The sequence below is a fragment of the Periplaneta americana genome, chromosome 10 (assembly GCF_040183065.1).
Source record: "Periplaneta americana isolate PAMFEO1 chromosome 10, P.americana_PAMFEO1_priV1, whole genome shotgun sequence".
Classification (NCBI taxonomy): domain Eukaryota; kingdom Metazoa; phylum Arthropoda; class Insecta; order Blattodea; family Blattidae; genus Periplaneta; species Periplaneta americana.
Window position 1 is genome coordinate 5,249,907 of NC_091126.1, and position 19,353 is coordinate 5,269,259.

The 19,353-nt window shown below is 34.4% G+C and overlaps 1 protein-coding gene across 1 annotated transcript in view; it reads right to left on the bottom strand.

Moving 5' to 3' along the window:
- Nucleotides 1-986: 986 nt before the first annotated feature.
- Nucleotides 987-19,353, bottom strand: part of LOC138707403 (GRIP1-associated protein 1-like) — a 39,919-nt gene continuing 21,552 nt past the window's right edge. Inside the window, exons 10-15 of the mRNA XM_069836781.1 lie at nucleotides 13,921-14,067; nucleotides 9,790-10,014; nucleotides 8,724-8,958; nucleotides 6,095-6,231; nucleotides 3,306-3,501; nucleotides 987-1,443 (exon numbers count right to left, since the gene is read on the bottom strand). Coding sequence (XP_069692882.1) covers nucleotides 1,217-1,443; nucleotides 3,306-3,501; nucleotides 6,095-6,231; nucleotides 8,724-8,958; nucleotides 9,790-10,014; nucleotides 13,921-14,067 — 1,167 coding nt within the window. The 3' untranslated portion in view covers nucleotides 987-1,216. The remainder of the gene's footprint in view (nucleotides 1,444-3,305; nucleotides 3,502-6,094; nucleotides 6,232-8,723; nucleotides 8,959-9,789; nucleotides 10,015-13,920; nucleotides 14,068-19,353) is intronic.

Below are 19,353 nucleotides of genomic sequence, written 5' to 3' on the forward strand. Positions count from 1 at the left end.
TTTAATCCTATATGTGAAAAGCAGTGTTCTGGTTGTAGAATCTGGCGTGCCTTTTAAGTTACTTGTAGCAAGGAAGGAATTCTCACTATATTTCGCAATTTGTACAGAAAGGCAACATTTTCACAGGAAATGATACTGTTTACTTTGCTCTATTACATTAAGTGAATGAAGTAATTCATGTAAATACCTATATGCTCCAAAATTGTTGTCTAAAGAGCTTTCAATCAAGGGATAATTCTGTAGAGATTATATTTCACAAAAATAGTCTCTATTTCTACAATAGTCGCCATTGCCACCACCACCACCACCGCCACCGCCACCATTATAATGTTACAAGACAAAGTTGAAGCTAATTTCCAGTACATCGAAAATTTAAGTTAATTTCCCAAATAAAACCCCATTATTGTTAATTCGTAGATGATAAATATGAGCAAACTATGTTTCATTGTTTACTTCAGGTGGTAGGCCTAACAAATACCAGATAATTCAAGAATGCTGAAAGTTTATATCTGCATGAACATTTCGAGGTCTAGTCTTACAGCATCACCATACTCTCTCTTTATAATTCGTACAATAAAGAAAAAAGAAAATAAAAAAGGGGATTTAAATTTCCATGTGCACTTGGGTAAAAAAGGACCTCAATCATTCGTTGCTCACTAGTTCACTGGAATAATATATGGAGGGAATCAACAAATTTTGTATTGTTGAAATATTTTAATGGAACCTATTCATGTTTGAAAAAAAATCGTTTGAGAATTACAATGGCCATGAGAAAGAATCAAAGAAAGTACTTTCTTATGCAGATCATTTCATATTTATATTGTTCTACTGTAAACTTGCAGTTTTGTTGGTATGCCTTTCTGGCATGTTGCCCTCGATATCAAAACCCACGGGTAATGAAGTGGAATGAAGTAAGTATCGGTTTTGAAATATATTTAAACAAATATCATAGGTCAAATGGACACAATTCTGATGAAACACCACACTACAGTTTCAACTTTTTTTTTATTTCTTCGTATTATAAAAAATAAGCACTCAAATATATTAATACTATGTGGAATCTAACCCTTATGGGCCTGTGCAGTGATTCACTTTAAAAGTAACAACAATAACAACTTAATGGTACATAATTATTATTACAAATCACTTTCATTTCAATACACTGATATGCTAAGAAAGTGACCCACACACATGCTACTGTCGTGTGCAAGATGTTCTACGTACACGAAGTATTGTCTGTTCCCTTGCTAAGCCTTACAACTTCTCGGGACATGTGTTCAAGGTCAGTCTCCAGGTGCATGTTCTTGGTGAGGGTCTCTTCCAACATTCGTAGCATTCTTCTATTTGATTCGTGAACATGTTCATCACCCTTTAACATTTCCACAATTTTCTTCATTGACAGCCGTTCACTTGAGGGAGAACTTGACGACGAGGCAGCAGGATCTGACAAATATAACATGATTACTAAATGATGCAATGTTTTATGAACTACATTTACTATCTCCTGCCCCTGTTCGTACTCCAGTATACAAAATACGAAAGCACAAAAGTTGTTTCTGTCTAGAAATACATTATATAGGTATTAAAGTTTTTCTTTGCTTCTGTTTAAAGGTTTCTAAACTATGGAAGGTATGTATGTGTGCGGCAGGATGTTACTCTGTAAGTTGAAAGCGCTGTTGCAAGGAGAATGTGACTGACTGTCATTCTGCTGTGAATGAGAACTTATTTTGCGTTTTGTCTTAGTGTTTCTACTTTGTATTAAGTAGCGTTCACATGTACACTAAATATTACAATGAAAGTTCGTAAACATACGGCATTACATGTAACCGCTAATCACAAAAAAGTGTATATGAATTATACCAGTACTTCAGAACTCAATTTTGTAACATTCAGTCCAACATGTGCTCGCCTGTTATCAATGCTGCAAGATGTCAAGAGTACAGCTCGATTCAGGGATTTTGGCCCCTGCAAAAAGTAAGTAGATAGACTGAGAGCGAGTTACTCATCACTACTGGCGGGCTGGGCCACACAGGTCAGGCCGCACAGTCATAACACCTAACACTTCCTTCTTATCGTGTCGCGGTACACTCCGCCTTAAAAATAAAATATTCTTCCACATGTCCCATTACTAACCACTATGTCTGTTGACTAAACAATGTCATGATGACATATTTTCTTGACGTGAGTGACCTTCAGCTTCGAGCATAGATGATATTTTCATTCTTTCTCTTCCCTCTTCCCCTCCTATGCACATTTGTGATTAAATTTCTTTCTTATGAGGCAACACACAGCTCGCTTACTAGCCAAACAACAAGGACAGGGGCCAATAACGTTGAATCGAGTTGTACACAGGTTGTGTTTGTGGAACGAGATTTCGCGTGATAACAAAACACTGGTGTCAGTGTCTTGTTTTCAACCACCTGGAAAATAATGAATCAGCATAAAGAAACAAGTATGGTGTTGTGTACAATGGGAAGTACACTACAACAATCAGATCGCATATATAGGATGATTCAATGGAGCTATTCGACTTTCTGTTTTCAAAACCACGGAGAAATGAACAAAAACAACATTTCAACACTTGTTACAGCATTATAAAATCAAAGTGAGATAGTGCTGATCATGAAATACAGGAGATTGCAGGGAAGTTTTTATATTTCTTAAATACAAAAGACAGTCGAATTTCTGACAACTTTTGACAAAACAAAAACACTCTTGATAACAATAAAATCAAAACAAATATCTCTATTAGAAAATAAACTATAAAACAATGAATTTTGGGAGAGGGGGAATGCAAATGCTTTCAACAACACACATTGGCATGCTTTAATGTTCGTTCTTGCCAGGCACACCCAATGATACAGACTTCTGTGGGACAAACGTTCAAAAATACATCACTATACCATTCTGAAACATTTCACTTGATGCAGAAAAATTAAGAAAAGTGGGGCATCTCCAATATGATACAAATATTTTCAGCATTTCACAGGGAAGTAAAAGCAATACAAGTAGCTCTAACAAATTTAATACATAGGGCATATACGTTTAACAAAACATTCATTTTGGTAGATTCCAAGACAGCAATACAAGCAACAGCATCTAACAAACTCCCATAAACAAAGCAATGCTACTTCGAACCTTACGAAAGTAGAAGAAGCTCACCATTCTACAATGGGTCACCTTATTACCCTTAATATTTCATTAATTCTAGTCAGATTAATGTTCATCAATACTGATGCATACAGTAACCATTCAAACGGCGAGAATTACTTCTGTTCAAAGTACTAAATAAAAATGTCGATTACCTGAGCGTTTTTTAATGCAGTAGTGCTCAATAAGGGCCGTTTTGCGCATGAGGTCCTCTGCCATGGCAGCACTGCCCTGCTCCAAATGATTTATTTTTTCTTCCAGCACCCATTTCTCCTCTTGCAGCTGTGCAATTCTGGTGACCAGTCGGCAGTTCTCCTGTTCTAAATCCTGGTTTTCTGGTGGTGGTGACACCTTCAACAATGTAAAAGTTCCCCCACCCCCTGAGCTTTAATCTTATATCCTTAAGATTTTGAATCAATCTACCATGACACGTGGAAAGAGATATATAAAACGTTAGCAAAATATTACAACTATCATACAACAACACGAGAAAATGTCTGTATTTTTTTCTCTCTTAATCTGTTATTAGATCAAATGACTTCTACATTATAAAACACAGACTATCAGCTCGAATAAACTTTACAATGTTAGTTGACAGGATCATGACAGAAGAATGAGATCATCATCATCATCATCATTACTACTATTATTACTATTATTATTATTATTATTATTATTATTATTATTATTATTATTATTATTATTATGTGAGAACTGGGAAATGATACCAGAGGAAAGGAACAGAAGAGGATGAGAAGGAGGGAAAGAGCTGTCCTCAACACTGTCTTTCCTCACAACAAATATTTCACTTGAATTTATGGAACTTGAACACATGTCTACAAGGTAGAAAACCAATGCCTTAACCATTTGGCTAACAGTTCGTCATATGAGAAAATGTTTCCTATGTTTTGGGGCATTCATTCTCAATCAATCCTAAGATAGTTGCTGAATAAATGTTTCCAATGGATCTGGTAAATTAACAAAAATTAACTTACATATAACAATTTTACAGTGAATGTTACTCTGATCATTCTCACGTTCACTTGTGTCTTCGAAACCTGCTGCAAGGAAAGCAGGGCTCTGCTTATAATGGAAGTATTGCATCATTTCTTTACACTTTGTTGCTCTGAAAACAGCAATTTTTGAAGTCTTTCTTCAATACCAGGAAGAGATGAAAGACAGAGGCCAAGTTAAGACTGTAAAATGGGGAAAAATATTTCCAGCTGAAGTCTGCGATTGTAGCATGTGAACTGAACGCATCTATAAACGTTTCCGATAAACCATGTGTCTGGTCATAGCAAATAACTGCCCTCTCTAATAAACAGCACTCGACATGCTGTCAAGTGAAATGAAGAGGTGCACCCACTTTATCTTTATTTAAAATGCTGCTGCACATGCACATGAGTTCACACAAGGCAAACTATAAAAACATTTGTAGTGGAAGCAGCAGGTAACTTCAAAAATAGAATGGACTCTTAAGCATTGTAATATATATGGCAATGGACAAGCAGATATTCTAGCCAAAAATGTTCTCTGATATCAAAACTTAATCACAACCGACATTCTTTCAGTTCGTCAAAATTTACATAAAGAAGGTTATTCAAAATGCCCTATACATGAACTTGTAAAAAAAAAAATCACAGGAGAAACACTGGTGGAAAGACATTCTTTCAGCACCCAATAAGTCACGAAAGGACACAGCTACCAAATTTCATTTAGCAACTATGCACGACCGTCCAGCACATCTGTAAACTATGTGACCTCCAACGAACAGGAATCATCCAAAGTGATCGTTACCAGAAAGCGAGGAACATTATAAGTCTATTGTAATTGATTTTGTTTTTTTTTCCATTTCCCCATTTCTTTTATCGTCATTTTGTTTATAATTAGTAACTGTATGTAGGCCAAGGTACATTTATCTCTGTGCCTATCATTGGAAAATAAATACACAATGTGCAAACAGTAAGTAAATTTGTCTCAATTTACTAAATCTGAAATATTTCCATACTGAACATACCTCGTATATCATTTCTGCATTGTACTGACTGAAATGTCATTAATTCTAGGCATAGTAATATCACTCACTAATTTTTTTATAAGATGGGAAGGAAAGCTATATACTTACAAATAAAAATCACTGAATTTATCATCAAATAGACGTATCTACGCATAAAAATTATCATTACTCTTAAACTGAGTTCTGCCTGTTTATGCATTAAGGTCCTTATCTTCTGTTGAAAATGTAAACATCCTTAAATAGCACACATTGCATACTTTCATTCTATAATAAAATATGAATTTAGATAAGCTCATATACATATCTTTTTTTACAAAAGAAAGCCCTAAGAATAATGACATGTGTGCATAAAAGAATATCATGTAAAAAGATTTTCCAAAATTAGAAAGTTTGATCTCAACTTAAGAGTACATTCTTTCCCAGATGATGTTTTATGTTAAAAACCGAGACACATTTAGTTACTAAGCAGTACATTCATAATTTTAATACAAGACACAAACCACAAACCAGATCTCCATCTACCCTCTGCTTAGCCTCAGCTGTTTTATATATACAGTGAACCCCCGGTAATTGGCTTTGTGTGTAATTCGCCATTTTTCTTTTTCTTTGGTGGTGTAGGGGTAGGTATTCTAAGGCTACTGCTGTTTCAGCAATTTTTCATCATCACTTTCATCACTGTCCCATGTTGCAGCGTTCCACTTCTCGGTGAGCACTAACACATACTTTGATTTCATAACTGAGCAGCCACTTGAGTTGAGAAATAAAGATAAAGAGATGCACAACATGCTACTGACTGCATAATGAGACAAAAAACAATTTTATGCTGTCTTTAGCCTCCACACGACATGTGACTGTGAACCATTTGTTCAGCTTCTGTCTAATGAAGAGCAACAACAGGGTTTACTATTAAGGCACATGGATACATACATTTCCATTGAGGTTGCTGACGGATCCTGCCACTATACTGTTCTCACGAGTACTGGATTCCCTCGGTTCACAGTTACCGCTCATCAGGCTCCATGATGAAATAGAACTTGTTTCAGGATCGTGACTTTTAGTTATATCTGTAATTAATCAGTCATAAATGTACATTAAACATATAACCTGATGGAGGCAAACATCATGTAGCATTAAAAAGCTTTTCTTAACTCTTTCATCATTATGCATATACTGTATGCATTAATATACACTGCTGAAAAGTCCTTAGAAAGTAAATGACCTTGGCTACAAGTGAGAAAAGACAGAAATTGGAAAGTAATTGAAATAGAGAAGAGAAGAACATTAAGAGAGAGTTTGTATTAAGAAAAACTATAAGAGAGGATATTTCTTTGGATGATGGTGTTGGCGGTAGCGGTGGTGGTGGTGGTGGTGGTGGTGGTGGTGGTGGTGGTGGTGGTGGCGGTGACAATGATGATTAATGTGTACTATGGATCTTCTAATATTTACCCATGCAAAACTAAAATTACAATTAAAGTAAACTTTGTTCTCTGCCCAATTTCATTTCATCTACAGGTAACACAATGACTGTGAGACTGTGATATGAAGTGCAATATTATGAGGTATCTACATATATAGACAGTGAATGATAGACAACACTACAGGGCAATAAAATCTGCAATATGCAGAAAATATGCAATAAAAGAGGACAAGTTTCACAGGTCAGACGCAAATGATTTTAAAATGTACAGAACTCTTTCAAGAAGGGAACAAATGTGGTAAATCTGTAAACTGAATTATTCACTCTTCTGATCTACAGTAGAAACAAAATTTTGCTGCATTATCCACGTAAAAATTTTATATCAGCAGGTGCATCATCACCATAAATGTTCTAACTCAGAGCACACTTGTGAACAAGAAATAGGGTACTACCAACAGTTGTTTGTGTGATACATGGTGGTATCACGAGGACAATGTTTCAGTTGGTTTTGCAAATTTACTATTAGAACAGGTACAAAGCGCACACACACACACATGAACGTACAAAACTGTGGAGTTTGTGGCTACTGTTAGACATCAGAACCAATATAAATACGAGTATAAATTTAATCTATGACATGCCAATCCCATCACAATGAGTGCCTGAAAAGAACAAAAAGAAATAACACAGAAATAAGCAGTAACAGTCAAAATATTCCAAATTCTTAACAAAAATTGGTATATGATTTTGATGGGGGTAATTGTTCCTCCCCCCCCCCCCCCCCGGTATTAGTAAGTTGTAATAAACCTTGGTAGCGGGAGGGTTAAAAGAGCTGGAAGTAAGTGAGAACATGATATGTTGCCATTGTATGACACACCAGACTAGCTTAAATTTATTTAAAATGTTCTCCACAGAAAAATATCTCTAATCCTATCTTAGGTCACCTGCCGCTATCCTACATAGCTGCCATGTTTGGCTCTACATTCAGTATATTTCCGATAAATATTGTTTTATGAATGAAAACTAATAAAATCTAAACAAAGATCGTGACTAGCAGACGAAAATTTACGAGTTGTGTTAAGAGTGGCAAATTGTGACGTATTTTCCGAGGTTGTTGTGGTACAGTAAAAATTAAGGTGAAATAAAATACAATTTGTTCATCTATAAATCATTATTGTGTAGTCTATGTCAGATGATTGGGCTGAGATTCCGCCACTGGGATCCGAATGGAGTGCTCTATACTCCTTGATTGATATTACCTCATATGTATTGCAGCTTGCATCCCACGATGTCATCGAAAGTAAAAATTTGCCGATGAATGACCTAAGATACTGTATTAAATCACCAAATAACAATTCCTACATGAGCTACACAAGAATAAGCAATTAAAGACTTTAAATCTGAAATTACAAATATACGCAACAACCCATATCCACCGAGCTTCAATATCCAAGCTAGAAATCTGAAGAGGGCCGAAATCAAGCTGAAATTAGTCATTAACTAATTTCAAATGCCATATTAATTTTAATTAACACAGGGAAGTTGTTTATATAACGAATTCACCAAATCATTAGTAATGTAAGTGTTAAAACTGTGTACTATAATCAAGATGTATGATAGTTTTACCTCTGTAGTTGCTAATTTATCTTACTGAACATTATTATGATTTCAAGAGAGAAATAGCCAATGACTTCAGATGATTTAGAGTTCTAAAGCATTTGAGTTAAGGACCTGTAACCTGTCTTCGTTTCAGAAGCTTGTTGGAAAATTTAAAGGGGCTGGATCCAGGTTAGAAAAAGTTGTAAACGAAAACAAGATGCAAATGTTGTGATAATTGCACAAGTAGTCCAATTTGTAATATGGACAATGTAGTATGAAAATAGTTACAAGACAACTATAGCTTAACTTACTCAACATTGGCCACATGTGTTGGGCATTCCATACAAACTTTTAACATCTTGTAACATTGTAGTGAGACACAACAGGACATGGCTTCCTATTATGATAACCAAATTCTTGATATTCCCTGCCATTATATACAACTCATTTTCAAATAAAGAAAGTTACTGTACACTATGTGGGGATATTTAATGTTAATGGTTATATTATACAGGTCGCACAAAATTCAAAGTTATATACCTGTCTTTGTGTGAGCACCCTCATTCAAGACATCTCGCATACGTTCCTGCAACTTCTCTGCTCGTTTACGTTCAGCCGCTAACTGCCGTCTCAAGTCTTTCATCACAGCTGCTCCTTTTTTCTCTGCTAACTGTTTTTCCTCCCCAGCATCATGAAGTTGCTGCTCGAGCTTGTTCAAATCTTCGTTCTTCTTCTCCACTTCACACCGAAGATTCTCGAACTCTCCTTGAAGTACCTGGCAATGAGCCAGATTAGTAACTATTTCAATAACAAGCAATTTTATCGACTTCTCACAGCATTATAATGACTAGATGCGCGTTGTGCCAGTGCACTTTAGTCAGAATGCCGGTAGTGTAAAGATATTAAATCCATATTCTGAAGTCAATGTGAAGGAAACTTCAGTCATAAAATTGATTTTTAATAGGGTGAAATGTGTTTGCTTTCAAATTACATTACAGTATTATTCTTGTTTTTTACATTGGTTTAATATTCTTATATATTTTAGGCAAAACTTAAAACGTGTTTTATTTGTTAAATTTTAAGCCTTGTTTAAGTTATGTTCCATACTGTTGAAAACCTGTCAATTAATTTGTTTTTGTCAATTCACACTTTCTGCGATAAAGGAAATATGATTAAGCTGACGACTTTATTTTTCAATATATACCAAGTATTAAATGTTAAAAAAATCCTTGCAGACTGATAATACTGCCACTGAGGTAACTGGTTACTATAATTAGTATGTTAAAATTAACTTTTCGAACATCATATTTCATGATTAGTAAGAACTGAGAAACGAAATTTCTAGTTGGAAAACAAAAAATACTGAAAACCAATCATGGTGAAAGAGTGAAATTTCGTGTACTGCAATTTAATTAACTTTAATACATTTTAGCAACTTATCAACGATGTAACTGACATAAGCCTATTTACGTGAAATAACTACATTAAACATATTCAATGAGATTGAAAGAAGAGACTTATTTACTTCTAAGTGTTCAAGATGATTTAAATCTGTTGTGGTTAATATTGTTTACTAGAATAAATAATTCTCTCTAATTATTATCACCTTTGCATGGTTTTCATAAAAAATCCTCAGCTGACAGATTTCTTGGCAATGACTAGTCTTCAAATTCTCAATCAGACCCTCGTAGTAAGTCCTTGTTGATTCAGTGCTCTCCTCGGCTTCCTTCTGTCTACGCTCCAGCCATCCTCTCATGGCTTCAAGTGACTTCACTTGAACTAAAGCATCACTTAATTGACTTTGCAAAGGAGAAAGCTTCTCCACTTCCTCCTATGGAAACAAAATAAAACAGTTTCTCTTATATATTTAACGATGCATACACTGATGATCAGAAGAGTATTTTGGTTCAGAAAGTACAATCTATGAATGTGTGCACAAGTTCAAAATATCGTCAGAACATCACCAAAGAAATAACACATTACCATAAAACGGGGTGACTTGATATGCTGGGGGGAGGGGGGACTTGATATGTTTTGTAGATTGATATTTCGTTTCGAAACATCAACCTACAAAATGTATCAAGTCCCCCAGTGTATAAAATGGAGTGACTTTATACACTGGAGGGACTTGATACGTTTTGTTTTGTTCTGAAACATCAACCTACAAAACGTATCAAGTCCCCCCAGCGTATCAAGTCACCCTGTTTTATGGTAGTAACATTTGCACAGACATGACTTCATTTGCAAGGGAAAAAGGTTTGGGTGACCATGTTGCAGAGTCATTGAAAAAAAAAAGTTAGGGAAAAAATTCATCAGCCATTTCTCGACCACGTTCAAATTTAACTTTGCTAGTCATCATCCTCGCCTATCATCATATCATAAAGGGTAATAAATCCTGCCACCAATTATGAAATATAATTCTACACAATTCTAGACTAGTGGAGTCCAGGAACATGTTGGTCGAACTGGTTTGGAGGTATCTGCACACAAATAAGCAAAAAAACAGCCAACAAGATAACTTATAGGTTTAAGTAACTGCTCTTCAGAACTGAAAATCATTTATGCAGGCAAATATATTGTGGAATTATAAGGAACAAAATTACTAAAAGAGACTGACAAAGTAAAGTGCCAGAAAAATTGTTGCCAGAATGGTGTAACAATGCTTGAAGAATATCCACGCATTGTCCCATGGGCTGGGCTTAAATCAAACCTAAGTTACCGGTATTCTTACCGAGCTGTGAGATTACTGTGTGGCAACTAGTGTGTTGAGTTTTCCCAAAATCGTGTCTGGGTTGACCTTTCTGTGGAATGTCCTAATGAAGAAAGTGCGTTCATGACAGCTAAAAGAGTGACCTAATATAATCGACAGCTTTGGAAAGAATACCATTCTTATTTACGGAACCACATGAGATATTAATTGGAAATTGAAAATAGCAAAATCTCCCTCCTCCCCCATAAAATAAAAGCAAAACCCAATGGTTTCGGAAAGATTGTATGAAGCCAGTAACAGGCAGTATCTCAAATTCAGACATGCCAAAAACTATGCCAAAAACATGCATTTTCGTCAAAATGTTGCAACTGAAGTTTTGCTACACTAAAGAATTCTTTCTCTATACACAATAACATTTCTTAATATAAAAGTCTTATAGTAGCTTTCTTTACTTAAATTTTTCTCATTACTTATGTACCAGTATGTAGACTTTCTTTTTATTAAATAAGCAACATAAATGGTTGCAGACAGAAAATGTAGCTATGTCCATATATTCAATTTATACACTTTAAAATGTAAATTTTTATACAAACCAAAGTGTTCAATTCAAGCATTAATCTGGTACTATTTCACCGAACTTAATGTTTTATACATCTTGATTACACAACTTTTAACACTATCACTTCGGAATATGTATTATATGACTTTCTTGCATTAAATTATATCGTATCTGGTTTACATGTTTCGACATATTATTGGTTTTCTTCAGAACTGGTCGTTGCTGGTCTTCGCGCCTCTTGTTTTGTTTCCTGTGAGGGTATGTTTGTGTAGTGTAATGTGGAGTCAAAGAGTGTGTGTGTTCTGAAATTGAGTTGTGTGTTGAGAATTTCATTGCGGTGTGTTTTTGTGTGTCTGTAGATTTCATATTGTTCTAGTGTGTTTAGTTTCTGGCTTTTTGGTTGGATGTGTAGTATTTCCATGTCTGTGTTGATGTCTCTGTAGGTGTGGTTAGCATTTGTGATGTGTTCTGCATATGTGGAGATGTTTTGTAATTTTGTTATGGCTGTGATGTGTTCTTTGTAATGTCTTTGAAATGATCTGCCTGTCTGTCCTATGTAGAAGTTGTTGCAGGTGTTACATTTGAGTTTGTATACGCCTGTGTGGTTGTATTCGTCTGTTTGTATGTTGAGATGTTTTTGTAGAGTGTTATTTGTTTTGTATGCGATGTTGTAATTTAATTTCTTGAATGAGGTTGCAATCTTGTGTGTGTTTGTGTTTTTGTTTTCGTATGTTAGTGTGATGTATTATATATTAGTATTAAGTAGGTTATTTTACGACGCTTTATCAACATCTTTGGTTATTTAGCGTCTGAATGAGATGAAGGTGATAATGCCGGTGAAATGAGTCCGGGGTCCAGCACCGAAAGTTACCCGGCATTTGCTCATATTGGGTTGAGGGAAAACCCCAGAAAAAACCTCAACCAGGTAACTTGCCCCGACCGGGAATCGAACCTGGGCCATCTGGTTTCGCGGCCAGACGTGCTGACTGTTACTCCACAGGTGTGGACTGTGTGATGTATTTTTTGTGTTCTTGTGCTTGTGTTGTATTCTTATGTTTTCTGTGATTATGTTTTTTCTTACGTATTATGTTGTCTATTATGTTGGGGTTGAACCCGTTTTCTTGTGCTATTTATTTGATTGTGTTTAGCTCTTCTTTGTAATCATGTTGGTTCATTGGTATGTTGAGTAGTCTGTGTACCATTGTTCGGAATGCAGCTTGTTTGTGTTGTGTGGGGTGGTTGGATGTGTTGTGTATGTGTGTTGTTGTTGTGGGTTTTCTGTATACTTTGAATATGTGTTTGTTGTCGACTTTTGTTATTGTGATGTCTAGAAAATTTATGGATTTGTTGTTTTCAATTTCTAATGTGTAGTGTAGTTTTGGGTGTATTTTGTTTGTGTGTTGATGTAGGTTTTGGATCTGTCTTTTGTTTCCTTTGTATAGTATTAGTATGTCATCTACGTATATGTGCCAATATATGATGTTGTCTGCGTGTTTGTTCTTGTCTTTGTTTAGTATGAATGTCTGTTCTATGTGGTGTAAGAATATTTCTGCTAGTATGCTGGAAATGGGTGATCCCATGGGTAGACTTTCTGTTTGAGTGTAATATTTGTTATTGTATGTAAAGTAGTTTTGTTTTGTGATGATGTCTGTGGTGTGGATGATTTCTTTAATGTGTTCTTGTGGTGTGGTGTTGTTTTTTTTTTTTTTAGCATTTGTTCTAGTATCTGTACCGGTAGTGTATCTTTTATGGGTATGTTTGTGTATAGGTTAGTTATGTCGAAAGTTGCTAATGTTGTACTGTGTGGGATATGTTTGGCTTTTATTCACTAGGTCTATGTTGTTTTTTATTGTTTTTTTTTTCGAATTTTATGTTGTTTCTTATGATTTTGTCCATTATGTGGCTAGTTTGTGTGTTGGTGCATTTCGATGATTGACTAATTGTCTGATGGGTATGTTTTCTTTATGTATTTTCGGTAGTGCATTTAGTTTAGGTGCTTCTGGTTTGATTGGTTTTAGTTGTTGTTTCATGTTGCTTGGAATTGTGTGTTTGTTTTTGTTTATTGTGTTTTTACTATGTTGTGGTATTGTGTAGTGGGGTCGTTTTTTAGTTCTTTGATGTTGTTTTCCTTGAAATATGTTTCTATTTTGTTGTGTAAGTCTTGTTTGTGTAGGATTACTGTGCAATTTCCTTTGTCTGCTTTGATGAAAGGTTATGTTTTTGTTGTTTTGTCTGCAAGGTGCTTATTGTTTTGTGTTCTTGTGTGTTTGTTGTGGGTTTGTTTATTTTGTTTATGTTTCTTATTATGTCTTGTCTTATGTATTCGTGATTTTGACTTTGTGTGTTTTGTAATGTTTTAATATATACAGAGAAGAATTTCGAGAGGTTTTTAAAACAGTAGGCCCAATCCTTACATTTTATTAACCACTTATTTTTTAAATAGCCTGAAGTGAATTAAGGTACTGTACCTGTAGTGCTTCTATTTGCTTATTCAATTCTTCTTCCCTATTACTGAATTCATTTGTGAGATTTGACAACTGATGTTTGTAATCATCACTTTTTTGTTGCATTCGTATAGACATTTCGTCCACTAAACATTTTCTCTTCTCAGCTAGCTGTAAACATGAAATAAATCAGTAATTAAGCTTAATTCTATTATCAACAATCATTTACACTGTATTTATAATAAATTTTTACTACAAGAAAAAAACAGTTTCAGACAGATTTTGTTCGAATCAAGCACATGCAGGTTTTTGTTGACATTTATTAAACATGCGATTATGCTTAGCATATGTTTAAAACGAAAACACAAGAACGGCATTTGTTGTAGCACATGAACTGGGTTCTATTCCACAGAAGTAAGGTCTAATATATTATTACTTAGTAGTAAAAGTTCTTGTATAGTATGGAATTGTAACTTTCTGTTCCACAAAAAAATGTAGCTACAATAGTTGTATATTATTAGTACAAAGTTATAAGTGACGTCATAAAAGTGTATGAGAGAGGAACAGTTGTTTTCCACACAACACCATACCTTATTTAGCTTATGTCCACTTCCTTGGTAATAAATTCGTAATTTAGGATGCAAAAAACAGTTTATTATCATTCCTATAATATTTGACAGAATTATTTTATAAGGAATAATAATAATTTAAATACTTTATCATATATTTATCAATATTTAAATGTAATCTCCCACTTTACGATGACCATGACCAGAGCCACCTACAATTACAAGTCGGAGCAGTCATACATTTGGCAACGCTGAATGGAGGCAGAGGTAGAGGCGAAATAGAGGACGAGATTTGATAATAGTATTGACAATTTGACACAATAGTGATTTGGTTTCGTTGTCGGGTGCACTTTTTCGATATTAATTTATACATAAATAAGTACATATGATCAAGATTCAAAGTATTGATGTACTGGTATGTAATTTAGTATGACATCCGAAATGGCGGTTTATATATGTTTCAGAATAATGCATAAGTACTATACCGTGTCACTTAAAATAATTGAAAAAGCATGTATGTTTTTTATTGATAGTACAAGGGTAAATAAAAAATATGATTCTTGTATCAAAAAATAAATAATGTAGTAATGCAATAACGACGTATTTTCGAGATACTCTGAAGTCATTCCAATCAATTAACAAATTTGTACCTAACAAATTGACACTGTTTTGCCGCTATATGGCGTTTCACCTGTAATGTGAAAAATCTAGGATATCATATACATTTAAAATCTCATGCAATTATTTGTCGTGCTTTTCTATAAATATTTCAGATGCCTAGGAAGCCAATTTTGGTCTCAACCTCATAAGTCACCATAATAATACTGTTCTCCTCAATTATTGTTGTCCACACCTGTGGAGTAATGGTCAGCGTGTCTGGCCGCAAAACCAGGTGGCCCGGGTTCGAATCCCGGTCAGGGCAAGTTACCTGATTGAGGTTTTTTCTGGGGTTTTCCCTCAACCCAATACGAGCAAATGCTGGGTAACTTTCGGTGCTGGACCCCGGACTCATTTCACCAGCATTATCACCTTCATTTCATTCAGACACTAAATAACCAGAGATATTGATACAGCATCGTAAAATAACCCAATAAAATAAAATAAATAAATTATTCCATCTTGAATCTTGCGTACACTACTTTTAACGCTTAAATATAAATGATTGATTAAATGGCAAACTTACTAGTGTTAATTATATAAGCACGTGTGGCTTACAGCTGTTTCGGTGTATACTGTACACCATCATTAGAGCCTACTAGATCTCGGCATCATCTCGACATCACTGCCTGTCGTAGGGGTGCGTTTGTGTGTTGAAAAGTGGAGTCAAATAGTGTGTGTGTTCTGAAATTGATCTGTGTGTTGAGAATTTGATTAGGGTGTGTTTTAGTGTGTCTGTATATTTCATATTGTTGTAATGTGTTGAGTTTTTGGTTTTTGGGTTGTATGTGTAGGATTTCCATGTCTATATTTATGTTATTGTATGTATGGTTAGCATTAGTTATGTGTTCGGCATATGTAGATGTATTGTGTATTGGGTTTGAGTTGTTGTTTAATATTGTGCGGTATTACGTGTTTGCTTTTATTGGTTGTGTTTTTTATTGTGGTGTGGTATTGTGTGGTGGGGTCTTTTTCAAGTTCTGTGATGTTGTTTTATTTAAAGTATGTTTCTATTTTGTTGTGTAGATTTTGTTTGTGTAGTATTACTGTGCAATTGACTTTGTCTGCTTTGGTGAAGGTGAGGTTGTGTTGTTCTGCTTTTAGTGTTTTTATTGTTTTCTGTTCTCTTTTGTTTGTGTTCTCAACACACAGATCAATTTCAGAACACACACACTATTTGACTCCACTTTCCAACATGCAAACGCACCCCTACAACAGGCAGCAATGTCGAGATGACGCCGAGATTTAGTAGGCTCTGATGATGGTGTACAGTATACACTGAAATAACTGTAAGCCACACGTGCTTATATAATTAATTCTAGTAAGTTTGCCAGTTAACCATTAATAAATTATTGTTGTCAACTTTTTCAAATATACCTATTTTTAAATAAATATAACCACATAAAACAAGTTAAAAATGTAAACTATACAAAAATAAATAAAAGATATACACAAAGAAAACTAACTACATATAACAAAGTATGAGGGTGTAAACACAGTTAGGCAAGTATAAACGTCTACGAGAAAATACAGAAACATATCTTTAACATAATGTGTAACAAAACACATCTTTATCAATTATGTCAAATATGTGCTAATTAGCCTAAACTCAGTGAACTTTAATCCTGTAAATGTGAAGTGAAAAGAAACATTTTAAAACTAATTACAAAAAAATAAACAAACCTTGAAAATCAACAGCGTGTGTACAGGTCTACAAACTATAGATGGTTCTGACATTTAGCAGGCATTTCAGGTCTTCAACAGAACTGCAACATTTCTGGTGGGATCACAAAATAGTTGTTTACAAAGAATCATCATCTTGAAAATAAGCTGAATGACTACTGATACATACAGCGGGGAGATTCTACAACTTGACTGGGCCACAAACAACAAGTATGGCTATAAAAATGTAGTTTATAAATATTTAATGTCTATAAGAACTGTCAAACTGTCAATCACTTGTCATTATTAACCTTCAAAATTGTCAATGACTGCAGCCATTTTATTTTCATTTATTGTCTTGATTTTATCGCCAATACACACTTAGTTTATAATATGTAAACAATGAAGGTTTGGTATGATCACAAACATAATTTCATTGACACACTTCTGTTATAAAATTAATTTACATTGAAAATCGACATTATAAACACATGCTTCTATATTGTAGGCCTCCTCTTGACAGTTTATTACAATGTTGCCTACCAAGTGCTCTGGATGGCTACTGTATGTGACTCTACCATGGCCGTCATAAATTTCTGTGTGTAACAGTACCAATTTCAGCTGAGAGATAGTGCAAGTGTCGATCTTCCCATATGCACGCAATAATTTGTATTGTTTCGCAAACAAGGAAAATTCGTGAAATGGTGTTAAAAGAGACGAAATTATTTATTTTGAAATAGTAAAGGGCATTCTGTTCAGCACATTTAGCAAAATGTCTTAAAAAGAGCGGGCCCAGGTTCAAACCCTGGTTCGGACAAGTTACCTGGTTCATGTTTTTTCCGAGTTTTATGCTCAACCCATTAAGAGCAAATGCTGGGTAAAATTCAGTGCTGGACCCTGGACTCATTTCACCGGCATTACCACCTTGATCTCACTTAAGACACTAGATAACCATGGCAGTTGATAAAGCATCGTAAAATAATTAATTAAAAAGGACAAAATAAGGAGCTGTACTAAAATTGTATGTCATTTATAGCTGCTATCACAGTGTGAATTGATCTACACACTGAAGACTGATATTTCACGAAATTGATTACCATTATTCAACCAATGAAGTGTATTTAATAAGTTAATGACTGATAATGATTTATTTCGTTTTGTTTGATGTTCTAAACTATGTCTAACGTTAGTGAAAATCCTTCTATTTCAACTGCACTCAAATACAGTGTTAAAATAGAAATTTATTCTTCCTTTGTATATACAGATATTCCCATTATCATTATCATTACTTTCACTATTATCGACTACATATTTCAGTCAATTATACCAGTATTTGTAGAGAAATGTGTACAAATTACAACAGACCGACTAATACAAATAATACTTATGTGGAACAGAACAATGAAAAGTCATTTGTATAGTTGTAAAACTTCTTTTATACATTTCACACTTTTATTTTTATTTATTTATTTTTTTTTTTGAAGTCCTGGCAACTTTGCTACACTTTCCAAATTAATTTATTTTGGTTATATGTTTTCGTTTATACGTTTTTTACTCTTATACGACCATATTTTAAACCACAGTAAACACGAAACTTCATTTATACGTTATAAATAAATTTTGCACGAAATATTAGGTTTGTTGTGAAAATGTAAGAGTGAAAAAATACAGTACGTGTTCATAGTTAAGATGCATGCTACTTTGAATCCGTGGAAATTCGAAGCTGCCCATGCTTTCCTTCACCAATCTTGATTGCCCTACTGTTTCAGAAACAATGAAACATTTTGTAACACATCATGATGTAGCTGAACAAATCGAATTCAAATAAAGTTCTAAATTTCTCTTGTGAGAAGTTTACTAAAGTGACTTGACTTGTTCTCTCCATCTAGTCTTCAATTGCTGATTTCAGACGTTATTTATACATACATACATTTTTCTCACTTACGTGTTTTTTCTTCAGACCCCATAAAAACGTATAAATGAAGTTTTACTGTACTAATAATACTTTAGCAATAAAACAAAATGCACTTGAAGAAACTTCGAATTCTTTTTTTTTTTTGGCATAACACTTATTCAAAACAAAAGAAGCAATAACGAATTAAAATAAACACAAACTCTTGGGCCATTACGAATCAAGTTACAACAATGCATCAAAAGTAAATCCCAACTGAATCCCACATGCTTCTGTTTATTTGATCTGGCGACAGTGGAATAGTTCACTACAATTTGTGGGTAGAAATGCAGGCCTTGTCAGAAACCGATTTATTAACATATTGTGGAAACTCCAAACCTGTTAAAGAAAACTAACATACACTACAGGTCAAAAGTTTTCGTTCAGCTATGAAAACAACTACTGTATGTATATACTTTATAGACCAACAAAATAAATATTTTCTCTCTAGCATTATATGATATGATAGAATATTCAAAACGAAATCCCTGTTTTAACCACAAATCCATAGTTGTGATAGGCGATTGAAAACTTTTGACCGGTAATGTGACTTGTTTTCAGGGTGTCCACTTCAATTTGAAGAAAAAAATTCCCTGACTTTTCCCTGACCAAACAGCG